Source organism: Centroberyx affinis, unplaced genomic scaffold (genome assembly GCF_046629955.1).
Source record: "Centroberyx affinis isolate AG114_WGS23_722 - 3 ecotype Tasmania unplaced genomic scaffold, CSIRO-AGI_Caff_v1 ptg001054l_1, whole genome shotgun sequence".
NCBI lineage: Eukaryota > Metazoa > Chordata > Actinopteri > Beryciformes > Berycidae > Centroberyx > Centroberyx affinis.
In genome coordinates, this window is record NW_027279607.1 from 25,037 (window position 1) to 51,829 (window position 26,793).

General features: G+C 44.5%; 1 protein-coding gene across 1 annotated transcript in view; it reads right to left on the reverse strand.

The window, feature by feature from the left end:
• LOC139647159 (dual E2 ubiquitin-conjugating enzyme/E3 ubiquitin-protein ligase BIRC6-like) overlaps window positions 1-26,793 on the reverse strand; it is a gene marked incomplete at its 3' end in the record, with an annotated part of 87,483 nt that overhangs the window by 24,644 nt on the left and 36,046 nt on the right. The window contains exons 25-52 of the mRNA XM_071523010.1: window positions 25,418-25,732; window positions 24,632-24,731; window positions 24,162-24,376; window positions 23,240-23,448; window positions 22,193-22,545; window positions 20,674-20,893; window positions 19,702-19,838; window positions 19,368-19,505; window positions 18,551-18,678; window positions 18,168-18,299; window positions 17,327-17,542; window positions 16,407-16,590; window positions 15,331-15,534; window positions 14,436-14,569; window positions 12,382-12,535; window positions 12,056-12,172; window positions 11,688-11,848; window positions 10,076-10,202; window positions 9,859-9,969; window positions 8,350-8,608; window positions 7,684-8,255; window positions 7,031-7,206; window positions 6,841-6,937; window positions 6,495-6,689; window positions 6,022-6,222; window positions 4,007-4,286; window positions 857-1,113; window positions 76-184 (exon numbers count right to left, since the gene is read on the reverse strand). Coding sequence (XP_071379111.1) covers window positions 76-184; window positions 857-1,113; window positions 4,007-4,286; window positions 6,022-6,222; window positions 6,495-6,689; window positions 6,841-6,937; window positions 7,031-7,206; window positions 7,684-8,255; window positions 8,350-8,608; window positions 9,859-9,969; window positions 10,076-10,202; window positions 11,688-11,848; window positions 12,056-12,172; window positions 12,382-12,535; window positions 14,436-14,569; window positions 15,331-15,534; window positions 16,407-16,590; window positions 17,327-17,542; window positions 18,168-18,299; window positions 18,551-18,678; window positions 19,368-19,505; window positions 19,702-19,838; window positions 20,674-20,893; window positions 22,193-22,545; window positions 23,240-23,448; window positions 24,162-24,376; window positions 24,632-24,731; window positions 25,418-25,732 — 5,501 coding nt within the window. The remainder of the gene's footprint in view (window positions 1-75; window positions 185-856; window positions 1,114-4,006; window positions 4,287-6,021; window positions 6,223-6,494; window positions 6,690-6,840; window positions 6,938-7,030; window positions 7,207-7,683; window positions 8,256-8,349; window positions 8,609-9,858; window positions 9,970-10,075; window positions 10,203-11,687; window positions 11,849-12,055; window positions 12,173-12,381; window positions 12,536-14,435; window positions 14,570-15,330; window positions 15,535-16,406; window positions 16,591-17,326; window positions 17,543-18,167; window positions 18,300-18,550; window positions 18,679-19,367; window positions 19,506-19,701; window positions 19,839-20,673; window positions 20,894-22,192; window positions 22,546-23,239; window positions 23,449-24,161; window positions 24,377-24,631; window positions 24,732-25,417; window positions 25,733-26,793) is intronic.

Consider the following 26,793-nt stretch of genomic DNA (forward strand, 5'->3'; position numbering starts at 1 on the left):
ATGGAGGGAAAGCTGCGGACCTAATCGTCATTCAGGACAGCTTAAGTCGAGGTAACAAGGGGGCGCTTGATGTACCTGTCTTTGGTGCCAGGATCCTGTGTGGTGCCCAGCTGGTACAGAATGTCTATGGTGGAGTCTGACGAGAGGCCATTCAGCCGCCCAAACAGCAGAGGACTGTTCAAATCTACACAAAGATAGATAAGCAAAAAAAAACCCACCTAATCTCAGAAAGTGGTAAGACATAATTAAGACATTTACTTACTTAAATACTACTTTAAGTCCTACATAACTCACACTCATGAATCACCACAACTGTGAGTAGGGCTGGGCAATATATCGATATTATATCGATATCGTGATATGAGACTAGATACCGTCTTAGATTTTGGATATCATACTATCGTGATATGGCATAAGTGTCTTTTCCTGGTTTTAAAGGCTGCATTACAGTAAAGTGATGTCATTTTCTGAACTTACCAGACTGTTCTAGCTGTTCTATTATTTGCCTTTACCCACTTAGTCATTATATCCACATTACTGATGATTATTTATCAAAAATCTCATTGTGTAAATATTTTGTGAAAGCACCAATAGTCATCCCTACAATATTGTCACAATATCCATATCGAGGTATTTGGTCAAAAATATTGTGATATTTGATTTTGTCCATATCGCCCAGCCCTACTTACAACTGAACATTTAGCCCACTTCGTAGAAAATACCGAGATATATATCGTGTATCGCCATTCAGCCTAAAAATACCGAGATATGATTTTTGGTCCATATCGCCCAGCCCTAACTGTGAGTAACCAAGCAATTCTAAATGCAAATTCCCTGCTCTCTGCGGGAGACTCACTGGCGGGGTCGGTCCCGGAGGCGGCACAGTTCCTCAGCAGGATGTCGATGAGCTTCAGGCCGATGCGGGTGGACTGCAGGCCGATCTTGACCAGCACGGCCTCGATGTTGGGCGAGTGCATGCCGCAGTAGGGCGACATGAGCAGCGCGGCGCAGGTCTGCAGCAGGTTGGCGGTGGGCGCCGCCGCGCTGGCCATCATGGCCTCCAGGTCGCTGACGTGGGTCAGGCAGTGGTGGAGCAGACGCAGCCAGCCGATGCTGCGCGGGGAGAGGGTAAAGGTTAAAGGTTAGGTGTGTTCACTGGAAGAAAATGGCATATTACAGTTTGTATATTATGTTTAAAAAAAAAAAAAAAAGGTTTTTCGCCCCCAACAGATGTACAGGGTTCCTACACATTTTCAATTAAAAAATTCCATACTTTTTCCAGACCTTGATTTGTTTTGAAGATTTTGTCTGGTGTTCAATATGATTTACGCAGATAGACATCTTGCCCCTGCTAACTAGGTCATATCACTGTATAGATGAAGATTGTTCTTCACAGTGACAAATATCACAATATGTGAGATGATTGGCAGGGTTCCTACACGGTTTCCATTTTAAAATTCCATATTTTTCCCAGACCCTATGTTCTTGACCGGATTTGATTTTGGTGGGTATTTGATATAATGCATGCTGACAGCGGCTGGGTAATAAGAGCGTCCCTCTATCTGAACATTATTCTTCACATCAACAAAAACTGTGGACTCAAAGTGGCTCTACAACAACATAAAAGCTAGAATTATGTGTATTGGACCTGAACCGCAACATTTTCCATACTTTTCCAGACCTGGAAATGATCAAATTAATGTGTAATACTTTTCCAGACCTTCGTAGGATCCCTGGAAGTAATAGTTAATCGGCATAAAATTTTAAGTGTTAACCGAATACTATTTTTCAAAAGGGTCAACTATGGCAATCCCAAAAGTTACTAAATCTTTGTGTTTCGATAAAGTTAATAAACTTTTGTAACTCAGTTTCATCTTATCATATAGACACTCAGAAACCACTTGCACATAGACCACACCACTAAACAGGGGTCTTTTCAGCAGATTTCAACCAAAAAATTTTTACGGGCTCATGTCTCAATTTTTCCTCATACGGTTTTGTCACAATCTTTGTCTATTCAAATGAAGAAAACAGAATTTTAGACATGGTATTCTACATAGTTTACACAGGGGTCTGCTTGCTCTGCTCAAACTTTTATCTGAGGGTATCTCAGGAAATAAATGAAATCAAAATCACAATTCGACCTTCCAGAGGGCGTATGCATGTGGATGGAATAGTTAAAAGAAGGAGTATTGTGATAGACAGAGCATCAGTCTGCTGCTAGACAGTAGACTGCAGGCGTTGAAGTCAAACAGCTGAAAACATTCAACAGAGTCAAACAGTCCACCGCATCTTGAGCTGGATCCCGGTCCGCCTAAACCGGTTGACAAACTGCAGCCAGGAGCCAAATATGGAAATATTTTGCTCACCAAGCCAACAATGACAAAAACACCCAACCAACATCAAAACCTGCAACCAAGCAAAAGTTCTTTTGAAGCTGTCCGGGTCAATGTGTCCTCCAAACTATGGTAATTTTTCCCCCGAGCCTCGGTTGTCACGGTGGGGGACGTGCTGTGGGGTTTTTAACATCATTTCAAATGTACCCCCCCCCATCAACGTCGATGAAGTCAACGCTTTTGAGGTCCTCGTCTTCAAAATTGATTGTTTGAACCCGGTCTGCTGTGTAGTCATCTATCGTCCGCCAAAACCGAAATGTTGACCTTTTATGCGAGTTCTGACTTTAATCAAACACGACAGGGTAATTGCGGCTCGCGATTTTAATGTTCATATCGATGAACCTTCAAATACCTTTGAAAGTGATTTCTTAAACAGCTAAATTCTCCTCTGTTTTTAATGAATTGACCCAGACCATATCTCAGCCCTCTCATGCTGATGACCTGGTGACTTGCTTTAATAAAGTGTGGATGCAATTGCTCCTTTTAAGACCAGATCGGTCTTCGCAGTTAACTTGGCCCCTAGACCTACTAACTCCACAAAACCAAAAAAATCAAAGATTCTAGAGGTGCATACTTTGTTGATCTAATAACTGCCAACAAGCACAATCTTCGTTTTTTGTTCTCCACTATCGACTGGCTTAAAAACAGTGTTCCCCATGTGGCCCCTGCATCGTCTGTAGCCGACTGTAAGAAATTACTAGCCTTCTTTGTGGACAAAATTCATTCCATCAAAGCTAATAGCACTGCCTCCATGTTGCCGTTTGTCTCTCCTTGTGTTGCTTGAGGAATTTACACCAATATCTTTGCATGATCTCATAGACACTGTATTAAATATGAAACTGTCCTCCGGTCCTCTAGACATAATCCAGAGCAAGCTGTCCTCAGAGTTTTTAATATTTTAATGTCTATGGATGATGGTAAATGCTCCGTCTTAGTACTGCTAGATTTAAGTGCAGCCTTTGAAACCATTGATGACACTGTCATGACTGACAGGCTTGGGCAGTGTGTGTGCATCTCCAGCTGGGCTCTAAATTGGTTCTCCTCACATACGGGGTGCCCCAGGGGTCAGTTTTGGGTCCTACCGTATTTCCTCTAATAGTGAGTGGTAGTCAATTAAAAGCCGGGTCTCCGATAATGGTCGGGGCCGTGGTCAACATAAACAAATAAAGGCCGGCCCCAAATACAGGCCGGGAAAAAAACAAAGGAAACAACGGCGGATACCGGTAAACTCCTCGTAATTATCGGTAATGCATTCCAACAGAAGCAGATCAGAAAACAAGGAGGCTTCGTACTAAAATATGAGCAAATATACTTATCAAACAGAGGGAATTAGAAATAAAGGCCTGTCTCTAATATAAGCCTGCTTCCAATAAAGGCCTGGTAGCCTCTGTAGTTGAGGTAAATAAAGGCCCGAGCCAATATTAGAGGAAATATGGTATTTTATTCGCAGCTTTGGTTGTATACTGTGTCACTGCTATGCAGATGACACACAACTCTATGCGTCTATCAAGCCAAATTACCTCCCCAGTTGGAACCTTTAAACAGCATCTTAAAACCCATCTCGTTATCCTGGCCTTTCACTGATTTTACAGTTCTATGTTTTTCGGTACCTGGTTTTGGAGACCTGGTCCTCAGAAGGCAGGAAGGGGTTGTTGACGGTGGCGGAGGAGGTGTTGCCGAACGCCGTCAGCCCCAGGAGCTTGATCTGAGACAGGCCCAGGGTGCTGGCGTCGCGGGGCCGGTGCAGCCGCAGGCAGACGGCGGACGCCACCTCCGCCTTCACGAGCTGGATCTTTATGTACGTGAGGCCGCTGGTGATGACCGGCGTGGAGAGCGGCAGCATGTTGACCCCGTCGGCGCTGATCTCCACCGAGACCGAGGATGGACAGGCTGGTTGGGAGGAGGAGGAGGAGATGCCAAGAAAGGTAAGGTACAGTTGGGACTTATTTTGGGTCAATAGTTTACATTTTATTTCCTGCGAAGTTTCTAAAGTTGGCTTAAAATCCACTTGACAATTGGTTGGAAACATACTGTAGGTAATGTAAATGTCTGTTTTTACTCTCTACCATCCATTATAGTGCTAACATCAAAGACTGTAATACCCCTCTGAAAATGAATTCAACATTTCAACTCTGTCTTATATATTAGACATTGGTTTACATAATTCATGGAAACGTATCGGGACAAATCATTTCAAAAAAGGAGAACACCTTGTCTCGCTACAATCCTCAACGGGTTCCTGGCACAGCAGAGAACTTGGTGGTAAAAGGAGATGGTACATGCATGAAAAATCCATGCAGCCTTGTTGAATTTTTAAAACTGCACCCTTGTCCAAACTGGAAGTTAAATATTTCAGCAAGCGCAATAACAGAGGGCCGTGACTTGGAAGACTGGGAGGAAAGTATACATCGGTGCGGAAGCAAACCCAGTCGGCCTCTTTCCTGTTCTTGCGGCTCACGTGGGGGGAATTCAAATGAAGTTATTCATATGAAATTTGAAATCGACAGACAGAAAACACTCATGGTTTTTGTCCTGCTGCCAAACACAACCCGGCAGTTTCCTTGACATGCTCGGGGAGTCTGCCAAGCTCCGAGTGTGGAAATTAAATGTGCGGTTTATATGATTTGTAGATATGTCAGTGTTTGCCACTGGTTATTTGTGTAATCTGGTTGTAGGCTGGCATGAACGAGGGATGCAGAGTCAGGCAGCGGAAAGGACTATGGGTGCAATGCAAAAAGCATCATGAATGTTATTTTATCTGTGGAATCTTCTTTTGCAAGGGTGGATGTAACAAATTACAATTGCCTTCATTTCCATAATCGAGTTGTTTTTTGTGGATGTGTGCTTTGGTAGTTAATTTACTTTTACTCAAGTATGTTTTGACTCATTGTACTTCACTACATTATAAATTGCACCTGCAGAAGCATGTGGAGGAAACAAACAGTTCATCAACTTTAAATTCAATGTTTTATCCATGATAGTAGTTTCCATCCAGCTAGAGTATGATTGGTTTGGGTTAGCCCCTAGTACACCAGCCTTGCTATTAAGTTGGATAGATGGTAGCAAAAAGAAAAAAGAAAGAAAAGTAAAAGACAAAAGGCTGAATTACAAAAACAGAGAACACAGTGAATGACACTGTTCAGAAATGGATGAAAAAAAAAACTAAAATACAGAACAAAAAGGAAGAGGAAAAAAAAGAAAAAAAGAAGATGATGAGGGAGAGGAATTGGGGACATGGAGTATGGTGAGTGACTGAGGAAAAGAGACAGGGTTGGGAGTGGGACAGGAGCAAAGGGGGACACTGAGGCTTGTGGTCTTGGTTTCTGGTGAATCATATACTTGTGCTCAGTGTGGTGTTTTGTCACTTTTGCAGCCGATGTAATAAAAATGCCAGCCCTGTTTTGCATCATTTGGATTCTTTTGTATAATCTTCCTTTGTGTGATTTGTTGTACTTTTCTTCTTGTCTATGATTTATGAACCTGGGACTGTTTCATTTCCGGCCGATACAAGAAACAGAACTGAACAGTCTTTTCATCTCACTAGTCATATCTGCACTGAAGCTCATATGTAACAATGTCAACGTCAACAGTGAGCACAGTAAGGCAGCGCAGTGCTACTACTCACTGGCCAGGGAGGCGAGGTGCGGCTGGATGTGGAGCTCCTTCAGCAGCACGGCGGCGGGAAGGTGGATGGTGAGGTCGCACCAGGCCTCCTCCGGGAGGAAGATGTAGGACCAGGCGGCCGAGCGGGCGCGGCGGTGGGGCGGCGTGGCCTGGAGCAGGACCTCCGCCGGCTGGGCCGTGGGGCTGCTGGAGGTGATGGTGCCTGGGAAAAAAAAGGGGGAAACGACCGGAATCCAAAAAAATGATGATTCAGAGCGGGTGGATGTGAACAAAAAGTGTATGAGTAAGTAGGAATGCCACAAGTATCTGTTTCAGTGCTGCTAGGATCTGTTTCTGTCTATGTACTTTTTTTTGTAATGGTCAGAAGGAGACCAATCCATAGGCCTCGCTACATTTTCATCAACACAATTAAATAAACTAGAAGCTTTTGTTAACACAGTTGAGAAGTAAAGCAATCTGATGTGTTTCAAGCACCTAGAGGGGCGAAGTTGTGGAGTCCCTCTGCGTTGTCGGGCTCTGAGGTCATGACCCGGGCTTTGAGGCTGCCGTCCGCCGCCTTTCCGGGACCCGAATCCAGGAACTTCATGATGGTGGACACCATGCTGCGCGCCGTGTTCACAATGGCCCGGGTGCTGGTCACCATGTTGTTACAGATCAACTGCACGCCACCTGATCGGGGACAAGGAAGGTAGGGATAAGCTTAGGGTTAGATTGGAGGTTACCGAAGTCAAGATTTGGGTGAGCTGTAATGCTGGAGTGAATGGAATCAATGCGGATCCTCAGGAGTAGTAGTGGTCCAAACGTCTGTGTATACACCCACCCATGTCGTGGAAGGCCTTGAGAGCCTCGCTGGTGTCCAGCACTCGGAGGATGAACCAGAGTAGAGGCTCAGACAGCTGGCAGGTGGAAAGAGAGCCCTGCAAATCAAATAAAAAACGCATTATATTAAATATGGACCAACCTAAAATATCTTTCTCCAAAAATACGGCTGTCTCTCCACCTCTCCTTACCTGTCTACCCATGTAGCCACAGGCCATGTATGTGAGGATGGGCTGTAGCATGACCTGGACCGAGGTGGCCCTCTTGCTCAGGGTGGTGAGGATGGTGAAGAGGCCGTCGCCCACTGAGATGGCATCCAGACCGCCGTGGAAGTTCTCATGCTTGGTCAGGTGGAGTCCACTGGCTCCTATAGTAAAGAGAGGATTATTAGCTCAGCAGCTTTATGAACAGAACTGAAAAAGTTCTCTATAATTAATGTGTGTAGAGCTGCAACAATTAATCGATTAATTGTCAACTATTAACTTAATCGCCAACTATTTTGATAATCGATTAATCGGTTTGAGTAATTTTTTAAGAAAAATAAGTCAAAATTCTCTGATTCCAGCTTCTTAAATGTGAATATTTTCTGGTTTCTTTCCTCCTCTATGACAGTAAACTGAATATCTTTGGGTTGTGGACAAAACAAGACATTTGAGGACGTCATCTTGGGCTTTGGGAAACACTGATCCACATTTTTCACCATTTTCTGACATTTTATAGACCAAACAACTAATCTATTAATCGAGAAAATAATCGTCAGATTAATCAACAATGAAAATAATCGTTAGTTGCAGCCCTAAATGTGTGGAGTGGAGTCTGTTTCTGACGTAGCGGCGGGTCTTACCTATGATCATGGCCATGGCACTGCTGTTGCACTGGCCCAGCGCCGACAAGATCTGGCTCATTATCTGCTGATTGGCTAGGACCAGGTCGGCCACGCCCGCCGCCGGGCCCTGGCTGGACGCGGACCCCCCCGCCACGCCCTCCTTGCTGCCGCACACCTTCTCCTCGTCCGACACGCTGCTGTCTGCGGCCCCGCTGCCGGCCGGCGGCAGTCGCCCGCTGAACTCCCGGTCGCCGGACAGGGGGAGCTGCACCAGGACGTTGACCAGCTTGAGGAGGTCGAACATCAGCTGGTCGCGCGTGGTCTCGCCGCACACCGCCTTGGCGTCCCCCGGGCGGATGATGTTGGCGAAGAGGCCGCCGAAGCAGGCCCGGGCGCCCACGGAGCTGTCCGAGCCGCTGCGGGACACCACCTTGTCGGAGCAGGTGATGTAGTGGTGGACCAGGAAGGTGATGGACTCGATGACGGCGGAGATGGTGCTGACCGACACCACCTCGAAGTTCTGCTCCAGGGTGAACTCCAGCAGCTTTACCTGGGCGTCCAGCGGGCCCTGGCCTGACTGGAACGGACCCCTGAGGTGGCCACAACAAAACCATTATTAGTTCTACTTTTTGTATGGATGAACATACTTAGAATGGATGTAAAAGATGTAAAACAACAACGTACCTCTCAGTCGACAGGATGTGCATGAGCTTGAGCAGGAACTCGCTGAACATCTGCGGACAGGTGGAGGAGAGGTGGACCTGCAGGCGGGTCAGGAACTCCTGCATGGCCTGGGTGGCGGTGGGGCCCACCTGGGAGCTGTGCTGGCTGGTCCCGTGGGTGCTGCTGCCGGACAGGAAGCGCACCAGGACGTGCACCAGGGTGGGATCGGACACCATCTGCTGCGCCGTGCTTTCCTGGCCGCCCATCACTGTGCTGGAGGCTGGAGGGCCGATCACAAGTTATAAACACACAAACTAGGTATATAAATATATATATATATATATATACGTATATAAGACTGGATGCTAAAATACACAGGACAGAACACTAAAATACACAGGTCAGGACACTAAAATATAGAAGACAGGATGCTATAATACACAGTAAAATGTGCTACGTTACACACGACAGGACACTAAAATACACAGGAAAGGACACTAAAATATATGAAAGGACACTAAAATACACAGGAGAGGACACTAAAATATATGAAAGGACACTAAAATACACAGGAGAGGACACTATAATATATGCAAGGATACTAAAATACACAGGACAGGACACTAAAATATATGAAAGGACACTAAAATACACAGGACAGGACACTAAAATATATGAAAGGACACTAAAATATATGAAAGGACACTAAAATACACAGGACAGGACACTAAAATATGTGAAAGGACACTAAAATATACAGGACAGGACACTGAAATATATGAAAGGACACTAAAATACACAGGACAGGACACTAAAATATATGAAAGGACACTAAAATACACAGGACAGGACACTAAAATATATGAAAGGACACTAAAATATATGAAAAGACACTAAAATACACAGGACAGGACACTAAAATACACAGGAGAGGACACTAAAATATATGAAAGGACACTAAAATATATGAAAGAACACTAAAATACACAGGAGAGGACACTAAAATATATGAAAGGACACTAAAATATATGAAAGAACACTAAAATACACAGGAGAGGACACTAAAATATATGCAAGGATACTAAAATACACAGGACAGGACACTAAAATATATGAAAGGACACTAAAATATATGAAAGCACACTAAAATACACAGGACAGGACACTAAAATATGTGAAAGGACACTAAAATATATGAAAGGACACTAAAATATATGAAAGGACACTAAAATACACAGGAAAGGACACTAAAATATATGAAAGGACACTAAAATACATGAAAGGACACTAAAATACACAGGAAAGGACACTAAAATATATGAAAGGACACTAAAATATATGAAAGGACACTACAATATATGAAAGGACACTAAAATACACAGGAGAGGACACTAAAATATATGAAAGGACACTAAAATACACAGGAGAGGACACTAAAATATATGAAAGGACACTAAAACACACAGGACAGGACACAGAATCAGGACACTGATCACACAGAATGGGATGTACAAAGAGCCGAGTACTGACCGCAGGCCGGCATGTTGGTCATCAGGGTGAGAGAGTGCAGCACCAGACACCACGTCCTCAGGGAGGTGTTGGGGTACCACGCCAGCACTGTTAGGAAACTGCTGATGGACGCTGAATACACACACACACACACACACATAGAAATTGTTTAAAATACATGACATGACACACAGTCTTTTAAAAAGGGACCGGGCAACTTTGGCGGAGAGGCCCTGACCTTGGTTGAGCGGGATGGTGGGTACTCGGCTGGCGTTGAACAGGAAGATGTCCGAGCCGCTCTCCTCGCTGCCGCCCGAGCAGGAGTTGAGGCTGAGGGTCAGCCACAGCTGGAGCAGGGACTCCAGCTAGGGTTTAAAACAGCTCAGTCAGTGGGAGGGGAATACACTGATAGGAGATTAAATTGAATATGTGGGTGTGGCTAGTTCACTAACGGTTGCTGTCTAAACCTTTCGAATGCAATATGTTGTCAGTCTTTGTGAGTTTACAATAGGGTCGGGCGATTGGATGAATATATTGGGGATCGGAAATGATACTAATCTTGATTTTGTATCTAGAGCTTCAACACAGAGTCTTCCTCAGTGTGTGCTGGCTGCCTCCCATTTGAGTGTCTAATGCTACTGCCTCCCATTGGGATGGAGCCGCCACCTCACACTGGTTGAGCAGTTGTTGTTTTTCTTGACTGCGAGGACCTTATGCTCTAATTTAAAATATAAATTCATTTAAATTCAAGTCATTACACCTACACTGTTAATATAGCCGATTCTGAAAAAGGACAAAAAGGTTACACGATCCCAAAAGGTAGCACAAACACATGAACACACACTTCACGGGGGGGTCGGAGGGGGGGGGGTTTACCATACATTACCTCCACTGTTTCCCAAATACCAAGCTGTGGAGAAGGAATGGGTGGACAGGGACAGAGTGATATGCCGTAACACATGGGGGTGTAACGGTTCACGCGTTCGCTCCCAATTCTTTCGGTGCAGGGGGGGCCATCGGCTCGCGGGGCGCGCTACGACATGGCTCAATCGCGGGGGAAGTGTTTGTGTGGGTTTGTTTGCGTAAGGTAAAATGTTTTTCATATTTTAAAAATACCAAGAAAAACAAAAAAAAACACTGTTTATCAATATGAACGTTATAGACAGTATATTATGCAAACAACTCTTGTGGTCATTCCATGTGTATTTGATCTTGTACACTTCTTTAGTAATATAAAATGCCAATGTTGAATTGTGTTATTAGTTAAAACTAGACATTCGATTATTGAACGCACATTCGATTATTGAACGCACTTCTTATGGCCGCAAATTAGCTTCTTTCGTAAATTATTTGTTATGGAAAAAGAGCCGTGAAAGTGTTCAAAATATGCTGCGTTGTTGCTAAAGCGATAAATCGAAAGCATTAAATACCGTTTGAGAAGGCAACAATTGTAGTATTTTTGCGCTGAAATGTAATATTCAGAGTAATTAATTAACCTACACTGTTTAAAATGGAACCATACAAAGGCCTCTTAGAAGGACCGGGCGATTTAAAACCGAACCGTGGCCCCAAAAAACCGAGGTATGGACCGAACCGTGAATTTGGTGAACCATTACACCCCTAGCAACACAAAGTCATTCAAGTTGATACTCAAATAGTATGGACTCGTAAGGACTCTTAATTCTGTCTCTCTGTGTGTGTGTGTGTGTGTGTGTCCAGTCTCTCTTGTAACAGGTAGACAATGCTTCGGTATGTTTAAAAGCCCTTGAAACTATTTTTTGTTTTCTCGTCTTATCGGTGACTAAAATTCAAACCGAATCCGGTGGATCCGAACGAAAGCGCGTGCTGACCTGGACGTGGTGGACCTGGAGCATGGAGAAGAGCTTGTTGAAGCACGCGCTGAGCATGGGGATGGAGGAGGCCTGCACCATCAGGCCGCTGCCCGGCGGGGAGCCTCCTCCATGCAGCCCGCGCAACAGCGAGTCGTCCGTCCCGTTGGAGGCCTGGGTCACTGGGGAGGCAGGTGAAGAGGAGGAGACTGAGACACAAGTCAGAGAGAGCGATGAAGACTTTGAGTCCCGAAAACATCACATAATGCATTTTGAGAACAAACTGTTACCCGAAATGTACGACTTCATGTTTAAAAAGACGTAATATGCAGGATTTCATTGTTCAAAATATTTTTCCTGATCACATCCTAGGATAGTATTTGGAATACCTGTGGGTGAGTTTGAGGTGAGGGCCTGCAGGATGGAGTCGGCCTGCAGTGTAGCCATCATTTTGAGCATCAGCTCAGCCTGTTGCTCCAGGCCCACTTCTAGGCGGGCGTCCAGTGCTGTGAGGAACAGAGGCAGAAGGTCCAGGGTTAGCTGGTCACTAGGGTTTTCCCCCAATCTTTCAAACCCCAAACCCAAAAATGTTCCATAAAACACTGTGTATTTTGCAGAAAGCACTGTATGCATTTTCCTTGCTTACAGCTTCTGAATGGGTTCCTATAACTTTATATTTGCTATACAAGGTTAATGCAATTTCATTTCTGCTCACCTTGTGACACAGAGACAGAGAGACCCTGCGAGCCGGGCTTTTCGGCAGCGGCTGGAGGTTTTGACACTGGGATACCCACCCCCCCTATGTAAGGGTTGTACCCATATGTGCCATAGTCAGCGCCCCAGTAGTCATACCAGGTGCTGCTTATAGGCTGCGGATGGACAAGAGAGGGGAGAGGGGGGACGAGAAACAGAGAGGGGGGGGGAAAAAAATGGAATGCAGTCATTCCGTTCACAACGTGGCGATTTTGTATACATTGGGTTCACAGGCACACTCATGCTGTATTAGTTTGTAAACAGAGCAGAGAAACCTTCTGTTACAGCGACTTTAAACTACATTTACATGCAAGAACGTTTCAGAACTATGGAAGCCCATTTCTGCCAGTGTGATAAAAAAAGAAAAGATCCTGTAAGTCATTATAATGACAAACTTTCTCAAAATAATGACTTAGTATCTCAGAGATACTAAGTCATTATTTTGATAAAGTTTCTCATGATTTTGAGATACTAAGTCATTATTTTGGGATACTAAGTCATTGTTTTGGGATACTAAGTCATTGTTTTGAGAACGTTTCTCACTATTTTGAGATACTAAGTCAAAATATTGAGAAAGTTTCTCATTATTTTGATATACTAAGTCATTATTTTGAGATATTAAGTCATTATTTTGATAAAGTTTCTCATTATTTTGAGAAAGTCTCATTATTTTGAGATACCAAGTCATTATTTTGAGATACTAAGTCATTATTTTGAGAAAGTTTCTCACTATTTTGAGATACTAAGTCAAAATATTGAGAAAGTTTCTCATTATTTTGAGATATTAAGTCATTATTTTGAGATACTAAGTCATTATTTTGAGATACTAAGTCATTATTTTGAGAAAGTTTCTCATTTTGAGAAAGTTTCTTATTATTTTGAGATACTAAGTCATTATTTTGAGAAAGTTTCTCACTATTTTGAGATACTCAAGTCAAAATATTGATAAAGTTTCTCATTATTTTGAGATATTAAGTCATTATTTTGAGATACTAAGTCATTATTTTGAGAAAGTTTCTCATTATTTTGAGATACTAAGGCATTATTTTGAGAAGGTTTCTCATTTTGAGAAAGTTTCTCATTATAATGACTTACAGGACCGTTTTTTTCATCACTGGCGGAAATGGGCTTCCGTACAGAACAACGGCTGTGATCACATAGAAGGCTTTTCTGAATGCACCTCCGCCTTTTTTCTAGTTATTTTCAACGGTTTTGCACATCCGTCCCATGCCCTCGAAGTTGAACATGTCTCAACGTTAGCCGCGCTGCGCATTACATCAATGTGAAAATAGACCTTGAAGCAGGCTCTATCTAGGCAGAGCCCTTGGGTGAGATGATGAAACGGTAGGTGCTCTGTTCTCTCTACGAGGACATCCTGTAACTTTCTCTTGTCCATTTATTTTCAACATTATCTCCCTTGTTACTTCAGGTTAGCTGGCCAACACTAATTAGCTAGCTGGCTGTGTTACAAAGCGACGAGAAAGAGAGACCTCTTGCTCTCTGTTATTAGCCGCGCTCACGGCTGAGCTTTGAGTTCGAGCAGGAGGTAAAAAAGTGTTCTCTGTGATCACGGCACAAAAAGAGAGAAAGGAAGAGTGACCTTTTCCAGGGTTTGGGTGTATGATTGCATTTAAACCTTGAAATTGCTTTGAAATTCTAACAGTTAGGGCATTTAAGGAGTTAGTTTGGAGAAGTTTTGTGAGCAGTTGTGCTGCGAGTCAGTTTCGGGGCAAAGATTTAATAGTTTCGTTGACCTTTGAAAAGCACAGTAATGATTCACATATCTATTTCATCTAGGGCACAACAGTGTGCGGGTCGAGGCCGGTGTTGCTACGTTATTGACTGGCTGTGTCCATCTCAGCTAGTGCAGTGCTGATGTGTTCTTCACTAAATCAATAGTTAACTGGAGGGTGGTAACATCACTACATAGCCCAATACCAACACATGAGAGAGTAAATAGAGAGAATAAAGCAAAGAGCAAAACAGAGAGAGAGAGGTGAAGTCAAGTCAACATACCTTAAAAACCTTGGCGGCGAGCGCATCTTTTTCCAAATCAATATCTAAAGGATCAATATCAACATCCATCAGGTCTTGTAGCAAGTCAAAGTCTATGTCTTTATCTTTTTCCAAAGATGATAGAGGTGGAGCACCTTTGGATAACGAAAACAGCTTTAATATTGCCAAGCAAGCACACTAAAAAAAACCAGAAAGAAAACTCACAGTGGCCTTTCTTTAGGACGTTACTGGGCAATTTTAAGGCCGATCAAGCCATTGGCTCCTTCTGTACTAGAGGGAGAGTCCAGACAATGGATCGGTGGGCCAACACAGTCAGTAACAGCCTGACAACTCTGGCTGAAAAATTCTGGCTAATAAAATGCACAAAATCAGTGCAGAAGTATTCTATTTACTAAGTATTCTTATATAAACCTCAACTCAGAATGTCTGCCATCACAACTTACATTTAACAATTTTTTAATTTCACAATTGAAAGAAAAACTATAATTCTGCAAATGTGATTACAATTATGCGAATACATTGCAAGACACATTAGGCTTTGAATCTACAATGTTTGAACTCCCACTTCAAAAGGCAAAACCAACAAAATATAAACAGTCCATTCAGAATTTAAGTTGTTAGAACAACTCCCAAATATCCTATAAAAAATAAAAACAGAATTTCAGCACAGGAAGCCATACATGTATTGCAAAAAACCATACTCTGGAGGAAAACAGTATAACATGCAGCTATGAAAAAATAGGAGGGAAGGGGAGAAAAGAATTTTTACAACACAAATGCATCACATTATGGTCAGAAAAAAGTGAGGGTTCATGGCAAAAATCTGTGTGGTGTTTTTTTTTTTTTTTGGCAAGGTGTGTGTGTGGGGGGTTACGGGACGGGCCTACCAACGCACTTTGGAAAACAGAGGAGGTCCCAGGAGTACCTGCGATGATATCGGGCGCCAGGGCCTCGTCGATGCTCTCCACCAGGGGGATGGGCGCCGGCTGGGGCAGGGAGTCGTCCGAGTCGGCCCCCGCCGAGGAGGAGGACGCCCCGGCCTCCTCGCCCACCGCCACCTCGTCCATGCCGTCCAGGGAGCCCGGGGACAGCAGCTCGCCTATAGGGGGACACACAAGGTTTACGCTCTGGCACTACGACCCGCGGGGTGGGGGGGGGGGTCGACCGGCTTGTAGCTGCTCCCCTCTCTGAAGGGCCCGTTCACAACAAACATGTCATGGAGCGGCTTATCCACACTCTGGGGAGTCTCTTGGAAAGCCTAGCACAACAAAATGAAGTGAAGGCAAAGGACTCATATTCAGCTGTTTCTTCATAACTGGTATGAACACCACAAGTTATGGCGAAGAGCACAGACAAGGTCATCATACTTCGCTTAAGTTACAGGGATTGGAATCGGGTTTGTTTTGACAACACCCCACCAAAATCTCTAACCTGGTAGGATGACATGTGACTTTTGTTTACACTTGTAATCGGGCAGTGTGTGTATATATACAAATCTCAACATACATGCCGTAAACCAGTGGTTCTCAACGTGGGGTCCGTGGACCACCAGGGGTCCTTGAGGGGGTTCCAGGGGGTCCCCAGGAAATTGATAAATTATTAAACATCACCATTATTTCATTTAGAAGAAGTTAACACAATTAGAGAATGTAGAAGAATGACTGTTTTGATCATAGTTTCTCTGTTATCTCTCTACCTACAATACAGGTAGTCATGGGATTCTGGACAAAATCATATCTAACAATAAAGATATTCTCAGATTTGGGTCCGAGAGACAAAATGTCATCAAATGGGGGTCCGTGGCCTTAATGTGGACTTAATTAGGGGTCCTTGATATGAAAGCGGTTGAGAATCACTGCCATAAACTGTCAAACAGATGAGAAAAATATAAGGATATTAACAGTGATGTACAGTAACTGCCTACCAACTAATTAAGACCGCGATAATGAACCACAAGCGAGCGCCGCCTACCTGCCAGGATGTCCTGCAGCATGCAGGTGAGGGAGTACTGTGCCCAGGCGCCGCCCCAGGAGATGTCCCCCCGGTTGAAGTCCGTCCCCACCAGGAGGAGCAGCAGGCGCTCCAGCTGCTGCTCCGACACCACCTCGCACAGGTGGATCGTGGGCCGCGTGGCGTTGGCTATCCTGGCCAGGACCTAGGAAGCGGGAACATCGGATTCACGGGGGGGTTGGAGGATATCTTTTATCCAAAGCGACTTACACATGAGATTTTCATACAACACAAGCAAGGTTCTAGTTAGGAGAGAACAACGAGAGTAAGTGCTATAAAGCTAAGTTCTGGTCCAACAGGACATAGGTGCTATGAGGCAGTGCTATAAAGCTAAGTTCTGGTCCAACAGCACATAGGTGCTACGAGGCAGTGCTATAAAGCTAAGTTCTGGTCCAACAGCACATAGGTGCTACGAGGCAGTGCTATAAAGCTAAGTTCTGGTCCAACAGGACATAGGTGCTACGAGGCAGTTCTATAAAGCTAAGTTCTGGTCCAACAGGACATAGGTGCTACGAGGCAGTGCTATAAAGCTAAGTTCTGGTCCAACAGGACATAGGTGCTACGAGGCAGTGCTATAAAGCTAAGTTCTGGTCCAACAGGACATAGGTGCTACGAGGCAGTGCTACAAGGCAGTGCTATGAGGCAATGCATAGAGTGCATAGAAGCAAAATGTATTTATATATATATATTTATTTTTTTTTATGTGAGAAGGTATTCGCTAAAGAGCTGGGTCTTTAGCCTTTAGAGCTGGGTCTTTAGCCTTTAGAGCTGGGTCTTTAGCCTTTAGAGCTGGGTCTTTAGCCTTTAGAGCTGGGTCTTTAGCCTTTCAGTCCAGAGGTAAAAAAAAAAGGAGGAGAAGAGTAAACGACATGACTTTGTACCTTGCAGACGAAGAGCAGCAGGTCGGCGTGGCAGGTGAAGTCCATGGAGAGCAGGAAGAGGGCGAGCTTCTGCACCACGGAGATGCAGCGCTCGTGGGCCAGCGTGAAGGGCAGCGGCTCCACCTCGGGGGCCTCCTTGGCCGCCGTGGCCTCGGTGTCCAGCGTGGAGCGGGGCCACTCGGCCGTGCGCCGCAGGCGGATCAGGTCCTTGAAGTGCTGGGAAGACAGGAGGGAGGGGTATATGTTGAGATATGGAAGATGGATCACCGCACAAACCGCATGACACACTGAACTGTTTGATGAAGAATGGAGAGCAAAACAAGCTAAAATCTATGGTCTAAAAACAAAAAAACAAAAAAAATGTGTATGTTCTCCCTTCTTCAAGAAGTATTTTAGAGGCTGAAACTAGTTTTTATTCATGTGTTAGGTATTTGATGATGAGCTGTACACTGTAAGCCACTGATTCTCAGGCTTTTTTTATATCAAGGACCCCTAATTTAGTCCACATTAGAGCCACGGACCCCCATTTGATGAGATTTTGTCTCTTAAACCCAAATCTGAGAATATCTTTATTGTTAGATATGATTTGGTCCAGAATTCAATGACTATCTGTATTGTAGGTAGAGAGATAAAAGAGAAACTATGATCAAAACAGTCATTCTTCTACATTCTCTAATTGTGTTAACTTCTTGTAAATTAAATAATGCTGAAGTTTAACAACTCAGAAATTTGCCGGGGACCCCGTGGAACCCCCTCAAGGACCCCCTGGCGGTCCCCTGGCCCCCCCGTTGAGAACCACTGCTGTAAGCGATGGGTAACACTGCATTACGGTTCTGCTCACCTTGGATGTGGCCTGCTTGAGCTTGGCCTGCTCCACCAGCAGCTTGTAGGAGGAGCCCTTGTTGCTCTGGATCTTCTCCTTCTCGATCTGCTCCACCAAAGCTTTCTGTTTTGCTTTCAATAGATTTAACTGCTACAATAAAAAGGGCATGATAAATACAGGCACTGCAAAAAAAAAAAAAAAAAAGCCCTCACTCCAGTACAACCCATTTCACGGCGTTAAGTTCACGAGAAGCCTTTAAAAAACGGGGGGCGAGGGAGTCCAACAGAGGTGAAACACATTATTCTTCAGTCAATAGCTGTTCCTGGGGCTGACTTTGCACTAATCAAACTTTTCTTACAATTTCATATACATAAGTGAAATTTGGAATGAGACACATTTACCTGCTTGTGGTGGACGAGCTGCTTGCGGATTTTGCGTGAGTACAGCCGGTCCAGGCTGCTGTTGCCTTTGGTTGATCTGCTGGAGTTCTGGGACTGAAGGCTATTATTGATAAAGCTCCACTGATTACCTTCAAATGATTTGGGGCAGGATAGACGGAGAAGAGAATTAGTTCGCCGCTTTGGGTAGATGGTTAAACTAGGGCTGGGCAATATATGAATATTATATCGATATCGTGATATGAGACTAGATATCGTCTTAGATTTTGGATATGGTAATATGGTGATATGGCATAAGTGTCTTTTCCTGGTTTTAAAGGCTGCATTACAGTAAAGTGATGTCATTTTCTGAACTTACCAGACTGTTCTAGCTGTTCTATTATTTGCCTTTACCCACTTAGTCATTATATCCACATTACTGATGATTATTTATCAAAAATCTCATTGTGTAAATATTTTGTGAAAGCACCGATAGTCATCCCTACAATATTGTCGCAATATCGATATCGAGGTATTTGGTTAAAAATATCGTGATATTTGATTTTGTCCATATCACCCGGCCCTACTTACAACTGAACATTAAGCCGACTTTGTAGAAAATACCGAGATATATATCGTGTATCGCCATTCAGCCTAAAAATACCGAGATATGATTTTTGGTCCATATCGCCCAGCCCTAGATTAAACACATTCACATGCGCACACACACAATCACACTAGGGCAAGTTATTCTGTGTCAAAAATTCTCCTGAAAAACTAAATCAGGAGAATATTGAGTTTTATATGAAATTTCCAACTCCATGGGTCGCAGTTCAGGTACCTGTGAAGGTCCTCTCCCGGTCCTTCCCACCGAGGTGCTTCTTCCCGCCTGAGGCCTCGTCTTCTATACTGGCTACGTAGTCCAACAGTCTGGAAACCAGCATCACTACCCAGCTGATCATGGGGATGTCCAGTACACCTAGAAACCATACACATACACAAACTGATTCAGCACTCTTAACAACTGATGAAGTCAAGGGAACCACAGGACAACGTTTCAGCCACAAATGAAGTAAATACTACACTTCAGCTCTGTCTCAACGTGTTTAGATTCGTCTCACACACGCGCGGATCACCAGGCATGGAGAGTGCTGCAGGAGAGGTGGTGTGAGTACCTTCGGTCCTGCGCTGGGTGGCGACCAGTGGCTGCTGGAGCGGGGACAGCAGGCTGTCCAGGAGGTTGAGGAGGCCCTCCAGCACGCCGCTGTTGCTCAGGGATCTTTGGCCGATGCAGGACAGGAGCATGAACACCCTGGGATGGGAGAGACACGGAAGATGATGGGACTTCTACCAGTAGGGTCAAGCACTGCCTCGGAATTAACTTAAAAAGGAGCAGTAAGGAGGGCTGAACAATTAATCGAAATTTTATCGAAATCGCAATATGGCCTACTGCAATTTTCAAATCGCAGGAGGCGCAATATTTGTTAAAGGTGGAATGTGTCAAAATAGCGTTTTAAATGAAATATTATGGTGCTGCAGAGATGTCCTGGCCTACACATCATATTCTACAGACTTAAGAAAACATCTTTGTTTGGTACAGATCCCCGCAAAAACCACACCATAATCATTTTAATACGTTTTTCAATGAAAATGAGAATAATGATGTAAAAATTATCATTCCCTCTAATATCGCAAATCATATCGCAATTGCAATATCAGTCAAAATAATCGCAATTAGTTATTTTTTCAAAATCGTTCAGCTCTAGCAGTAAGTAAGGTTTTTATTGCCTCATAGCAGTAAATGACCATAATATATCTGCTTGGGGTTGACAGGGTTGATGCTGAATGCCAATGACTCAACAATTACTTGGCTAAAATCTGAGATTTCTGGCTGCCAAAACTCTCATAGACTACCTTTAATAGCCAATAAATACAAACAACTTCCCTCCAATGTTCAAAGGTGCAGAAAAATGAAAACAGTTTTCTATTACTTCAAAACATCAAGTGGATAACGATATCAATAATGTGAGAATAATACCGCCTACTGCTATCTCTAGTCCCGAATTCATTATAAATCTCATGCACCACCACTAGACAAAAACGTCAATGTGCAATGTGATAATCGTAGTGAGTGCGAGCCCCCCCACCTATCCTGGGGGAAGATGAGCAGCTGTTCAGAGTTGTAGAGCTCCTGCAGCACGTTGGAGAGGAACTGGCCCCACCAGCGCTCCCCTCCGCAGAGCTGCACCAGCAGCAGGCCGGCGTGCAGGCGGATCTTGGGGGTCCCGCTGATGCACAGGTGCTTGAAGAGCTCCTCGCAGGCCTGGGCGTGGAAGGTGCTCTGCAGCACCGAGGGCACCGAGTGGCCTGGAGGAAGAGGAATGTTAACGTGATGAGGAGGAGGGAGGAGAGACAAGACCTTTTCTCATACTTTGTGCACAGCTTAAGTTGCTGCAATAGAGAGGGGATACTGAATGTATGAATATAAAAAGATGAAGATGGAGGGGAAATGATGAGAGAAGGACCAGAGGGATAACTGAAGGAGAAAACAGAGCCAAAATCTCATTAATAACACTGACACATTTTTGACAAGCTCAGTATCTTCATGCATACTTGTTTGGATTTCCTCACATCATGACATCGCTACCGTGACAAGCAGGACACATTTGTCTTCCCATCAAGACTTTTTCCGTGTCATCTTCCTCTCACTGGCCTCACCAGTGGAGAGCCACGCTTGAGGTCGGGAGAATAATGAGGCGGCGTCAGAAAGAAAGGCATCTTCCAACACGGAACCCAAAGGAATTCACTAAGGATAGAGAGTCTCCGCACAAACAATGACAGCGAGAGCCTGCAGCTGGGGGAGATGAATATTCCCTTTCATGAAGGCAGCCTCCTGAAATTGTATGATGATTCTGTGTGTGGATAAGGCGATAAGGAGATTAAGTCTAGGATTCCCAGTTAACCTTGGACAACTTTGAGAATGCTACTTTTAGCAAAATAAGGGCGTTGAAAAAAGTATTAAATATGTATCTCCAATCTCCATACAAAGGCAAGCAGGGGCAAAGGCATCCAAGGGTGCAAATAATTTATTTATTTGCAATATATCCCAGAGAGATGCTAATTTTCATGGTCGATTCATCTGTAGATTATTTTCTCGATTAATCGATTAGTTGTCTGGTCTATAAAATGTCACAAAATGGTGAAAAATGACGTCCTCAAATGTCTTGTTTTGTCCACAACCCAAAGATATTCAGTTTACTGTCATAGAGGAGGAAAGAAACCAGAAAATATTCACATTTAAGAAGCTGGAATCAGAGAATTTTGACTTATTTTTCATATAAAATTCACTCAAACCGATTAATTTCATTTAATAGTTGACAACTAAACGATTAATCGATTATTATTGTGTTGGTTAATACAGAGTATTGATTAAAAAAACGGGCCGACATGTTGCGGCACTAACTAGCCTTCCTCAGGGTGGGGAAACAACACAGCTAGAGTCACAGGTGTACTTAAATTGGTAGCTGATTGGACTGTGATCACATCCTGTAATGTGATCGATCAAGAATATACTCCCTGCTTTATATATGTTTGGCCATCGCTCAGAGACACAAAACTGCACACACACACACACACACACACACACTCCAAGCCCTGGCTGCTCACCGTTGTTGGAGTGCAGCAGGCTGAGCAGCGTGTCCAGCAGGTAGCGGATGATGGTCCTCAGCTGCTCCGTGGAGGAGTTGTGGACCAGCTCGCGGGCCTCGGGGGCCCCGGCGTCGGGCAGCGCCTTGCGGCCGGCGCCCAGCGACACGCGCAGCCTCTGCACGGCGTGGTGGGCCAGGTTGAGCTGGAGCTGCAGCTGGATGCAGTCCTGGTAGGCCGAGAAGACGCGCTGGTCCTCCTCCACCGCCTTGTCGGGCTTGCGGAGGAAGTACTGGGCGTTGTTGGCGCTGTTGAGCGGCGGCAGGTCGATGTTCTGGAGGAGGGTTTCCAGCCGGTGGCAAGCCAGGTTGTACCTGGGCGGGAGGAGGAGGGGGCGGGAGGGGGGGGAAAGAAACAGGGGGAGAGGGGAGTCGCTTCAATCCCGATTCTCCGACTTGCATTTGCGTAGGATAGCCAAACACCCTAGATTTCCTGGTACAGCAAAACAATCTCGGACACATTTCCAGTCATTCCAAGTTATTTTCAAACCACGACATTTGAGGACGTCATCTTGGGCTTTGGGAAACACTGATCCACATTTTTCACCATTTTCTGACATTTTATAGACCAAACAACTAATCGATTAATCGAGAAAATAATCTACAGATGAATCGACAATGAAAATAATCGTTAGTTGCAGATAACAGGGAACTGTTGTCTAGGGCTGCAACTAACGATTATTTTCTCGATTAATCGATTAGTTGTCTGGTCTATAAAATGTCAGAAAATGGTGAAAAATGTGGATCAGTGTTTCCCAAAGCCCAAGATGACGTCCTCAAATGTCTTGTTTTGTCCACAACCCAAAGATATTCAGTTTACTGTCATAGAGGAGGAAAGAAACCAGAAAATATTCACATTTAAGAAGCTGGAATCAGAGAATTTGGACTTATTTTTCTTAAAATACTCAAACCGATTAATCGATTAGCAAAACAGTTGGTGATTAATTTAATAGTTGACAACTGTCCCGTATTTTTGGTAGGCCCGGGTGTTCCGGAAGGGGTTTCTTACCTGCACTGGATGTCCTCCTGCAGCGCCACCATCATGGTCAGGTGCTGATCCACGTCCGGCTGGCTGGCCGCCTCGCTCTCGCCCCGCAGCGGGTCGTGCATCAGCTTGAGCTCGCTCTCCCACGGCAGGATGTATGTGTGGCCGTAGTAGAAGCCCAGCGGGATCTTGGCCCGGGCGTTGGTGCTCCCGTAGCGGCCGATCACAGTGATCTGTAGGTTGAGTTCGGGGAAAGCAAAACGAGAAGGACGGCGTTTGGGTAAGGAACCGCTCTGGACTAGGGCTGGGCGATATGGACCAAAAAAATCATATCTCGGTATTTTTAGGCTGAATGGCGATACACGATATATATCTCGGCGTTTTCTACGAAGTGGGCTAAATGTTCAGTTGTAAGTAGGGCTGGGCGATATGGACAAAATATCAAATATTTATATCAAAATATATATCACAATATTTTTGACCAAATACCTCGATGTGGATATTGCGACAATATTGTAGGGATGACTATTGGTGCTTTCACAAAATATTTACACAATGAGATTTTTGATAAATAATCATCAGTAATGTGGATATAATGACTAAGTGGGTAAAGGCAAATAATAGAACAGCTAGAACAGTCTGGTAAGTTCAGGAAGTGACATCACTTTACTGTAATGCAGCCTTTAAAACCAGGAAAAGACACTTATGCCATATCACCATATTACGATATCCAAAATCTAAGACGATATCCAGTCTCATATCACGATATCGATATAATATTGATATATCGCCCAGCCCTACTCTGGACACTATGAAAGTAGAAGGCAAAGTAGAAAAACCTACCTTCCTGATTTTACTTCGTCTTGACAGTGGAGATTAATATGGAAATTTAACATTACGGCAGACAAACTAAATCACACCAAAAAAAAAAAAACGACAAACAGACCTTCATGAACCGGCAGACGGGCGGCGGCAGCAGGTCGTGCAGGATGAGGGAGTGGGTGCTGATGTCGGTGGCCACCACCAGCCGGCGGCCGTCCACCTCCTCGCCCAGCGTCCAGATGTCTATGGACAGGGAGGCCAGGTCGCCGCAGGTGGGGATCAGGGCGTCCGTCAGCAGCACGGGGCGCCCGAAGTCCAGCGTCACAAACCGACGAGCTCCTGGGGTGGAAGGGGAAGAGAGAGGGGGGAGTGGGGGTGGGGGTGTGGGGTGAATGGAGGGGGAGAGAAGCGTTTTAGTCAATGGATTTACTAGAAATCAGTTAGAATTACATGTTTATGGGACGTCACCTGCAAAAAAAACACGTGTTGCTATTATAAGGTTTCATATATGCATACAGGTTTAAAAAAAAAAAAAAAAAAAGGTTTAAAGAGGTGGAAGAGTGCTATGAGGCACAGAGGGAGCTGGGGTCTTACCAGAGTGCATCCGCTCTATGATGATGGACTGGTGTGGAGGAGGCTGGAGGAAGTGAGAAGCCTGGGAGATGGCCAACGCCAGACCGCTCCCCATGGGGTTCTGGAGCAAACAACATTATGACGCCAATTAATACAGACAGGGAAAACATCCATCCACTTGCATTTGTGTGCACAGCAATTACAGTTACACTAGTTGCACTTATCTCTCTGGCTGTTCTAGCTGCCAGACTGCATGATCCTAATGATCTTGGGATTAAACCAAGAACCACTGTACTAGACAACATGCTACTAACCAGCTAAGGTTTCTGGCTGACTAACATGATAAGAAAACTATACTAACTAGCTGGCTGTTCGTTTCAAACCCACTGCGAGGCCACGTTACTTACAGCAGTGGTTCTCAACCTTTTTCATATCAAGGACCACTAATTTAGTCCACATTAGGGCCACGGACCCCCAGTTGATGAGATTCTGTCTCTCAGACACACCTCTGAGAATATTTTTATTCCTAGATATGATTTTGTCCAGAATTCCATGACTATCTGTATTGTAGGTAGAGAGATAACAGAGAAACTATCAAAACAGTCATTCTCCTACATTCTATAATCGTTCTTGTAAAATGAAATAATGAAGTTTAACAATTCAGCAATTTGCTGGGGGACCCCCTGGAATGCCCTCAAGCACCCCTGGTGGTCCCCGGACCCCCCTGTTGAGAACCACTGTTTTGCTAGGTGTTACTGCAGCTTGGCCGACTGTAACTATTCAAGCATCAGGCTACACGCTACTAACCGACTTGGCTTTCTGGCTGTTCTTGTTGTGTGCGACCAGGTTGACGGGCCCCGGGTCCATCATGGAGCCGGGGAAGAGGTGGGCCAGCTCGGCGCTGAAGGCCGCCGACACCGCCTCGTTGGGCGGGGTGAGGGGCGGGGTCATGAAGAGGGGCGTGGTCTTGGGCGTCGGGGGGATGACGTCGGACGGGTGGATGAAGAAGCCCGGCGCCGAGGAGGGGTTGGAAGGCACAGAGTTGTGGATGGGCCCCACGCCGGAGGCGGCGGCGGCGGCGGCTGAGGTGGTCTGATGCAGCTTGGCCTCCAGTTTGGCCTTCTGTTCCGAACACAGACAAAGGGTTACTGCTAGCTAGAGGATGGAGCACATTTAACTAGGAGCATAGCTAGAGTTAGTACTTTAAGAAAAAAATCCACCCTCAGATACTCTTCCACTTTTACATGTCAATTTGTGAAGTTCAATGCATTCCACCAGTTATTTTGTGATGAAGTTTTGCAATTTACTTTTTTGATGTACCCACTTCCCCTCAATCTACATCTATTTCAGCTGTCAAATGTTTTTTATTTGAGCATGTTGACATAAATACATATACATGAGCATATATATCCATACAAATATACATGCAATTAAACCAGAATAAGCTCTTTTTCGTTTTCTTTGAACAAATGTACATAATACATATAACAAAATGCAAAATACAATCCCTTAACTCTATCCCTGACATCTATTTCAGTTATTTATTTCCTACATTTCCCAGAATGCCTTTCAACAACCCCCAGAGAACATGCCTGAATTTCAATTCAGCTGTGGGTTATAGCCCCAAAGGGAGGCTAGATAGCGTTGATTTGTACGTGTCATTACTGGCATCCCAAAGACTTCTACAGAAAAGCTGCCTACTAAGCCCTCAGACCTCAGAAGGTGTTCGTTGGCCAATCAGAATTCAATATTCAACAACGCCATGTAATAAATGACTGTTATTTTGTGCGATGAATGTAATTGTGCATCCTAGTCAACCGCTTCCCATGGCCCATTTGCAACTTCACCACCAATACCTCTCCAAAAGCCAGAGTGAAATCCAGGGTTTCCATTTTCAAGTTCCATATTTTTCCCAGACCCTATGTTCTTGACCGGATTTGATTTTGGTGGGTATTTGATATAATGCATGCTGACAGCGGCTGGGTAATAAGAGCGTCCCTCTATCTGAACATTATTCTTCACATCAACAAAAACTGTGGACTCAAAGTGGCTCTACAACAACATAAAAGCTAGAATTATGTGTGTATCGGACCTGAACCGTAACATTTTCCATACTTTTCCAGACATTTTTTTTCAAATTCCCAAACTATTCAAGACCTGGAAATGATCAAATTCATTTTTCA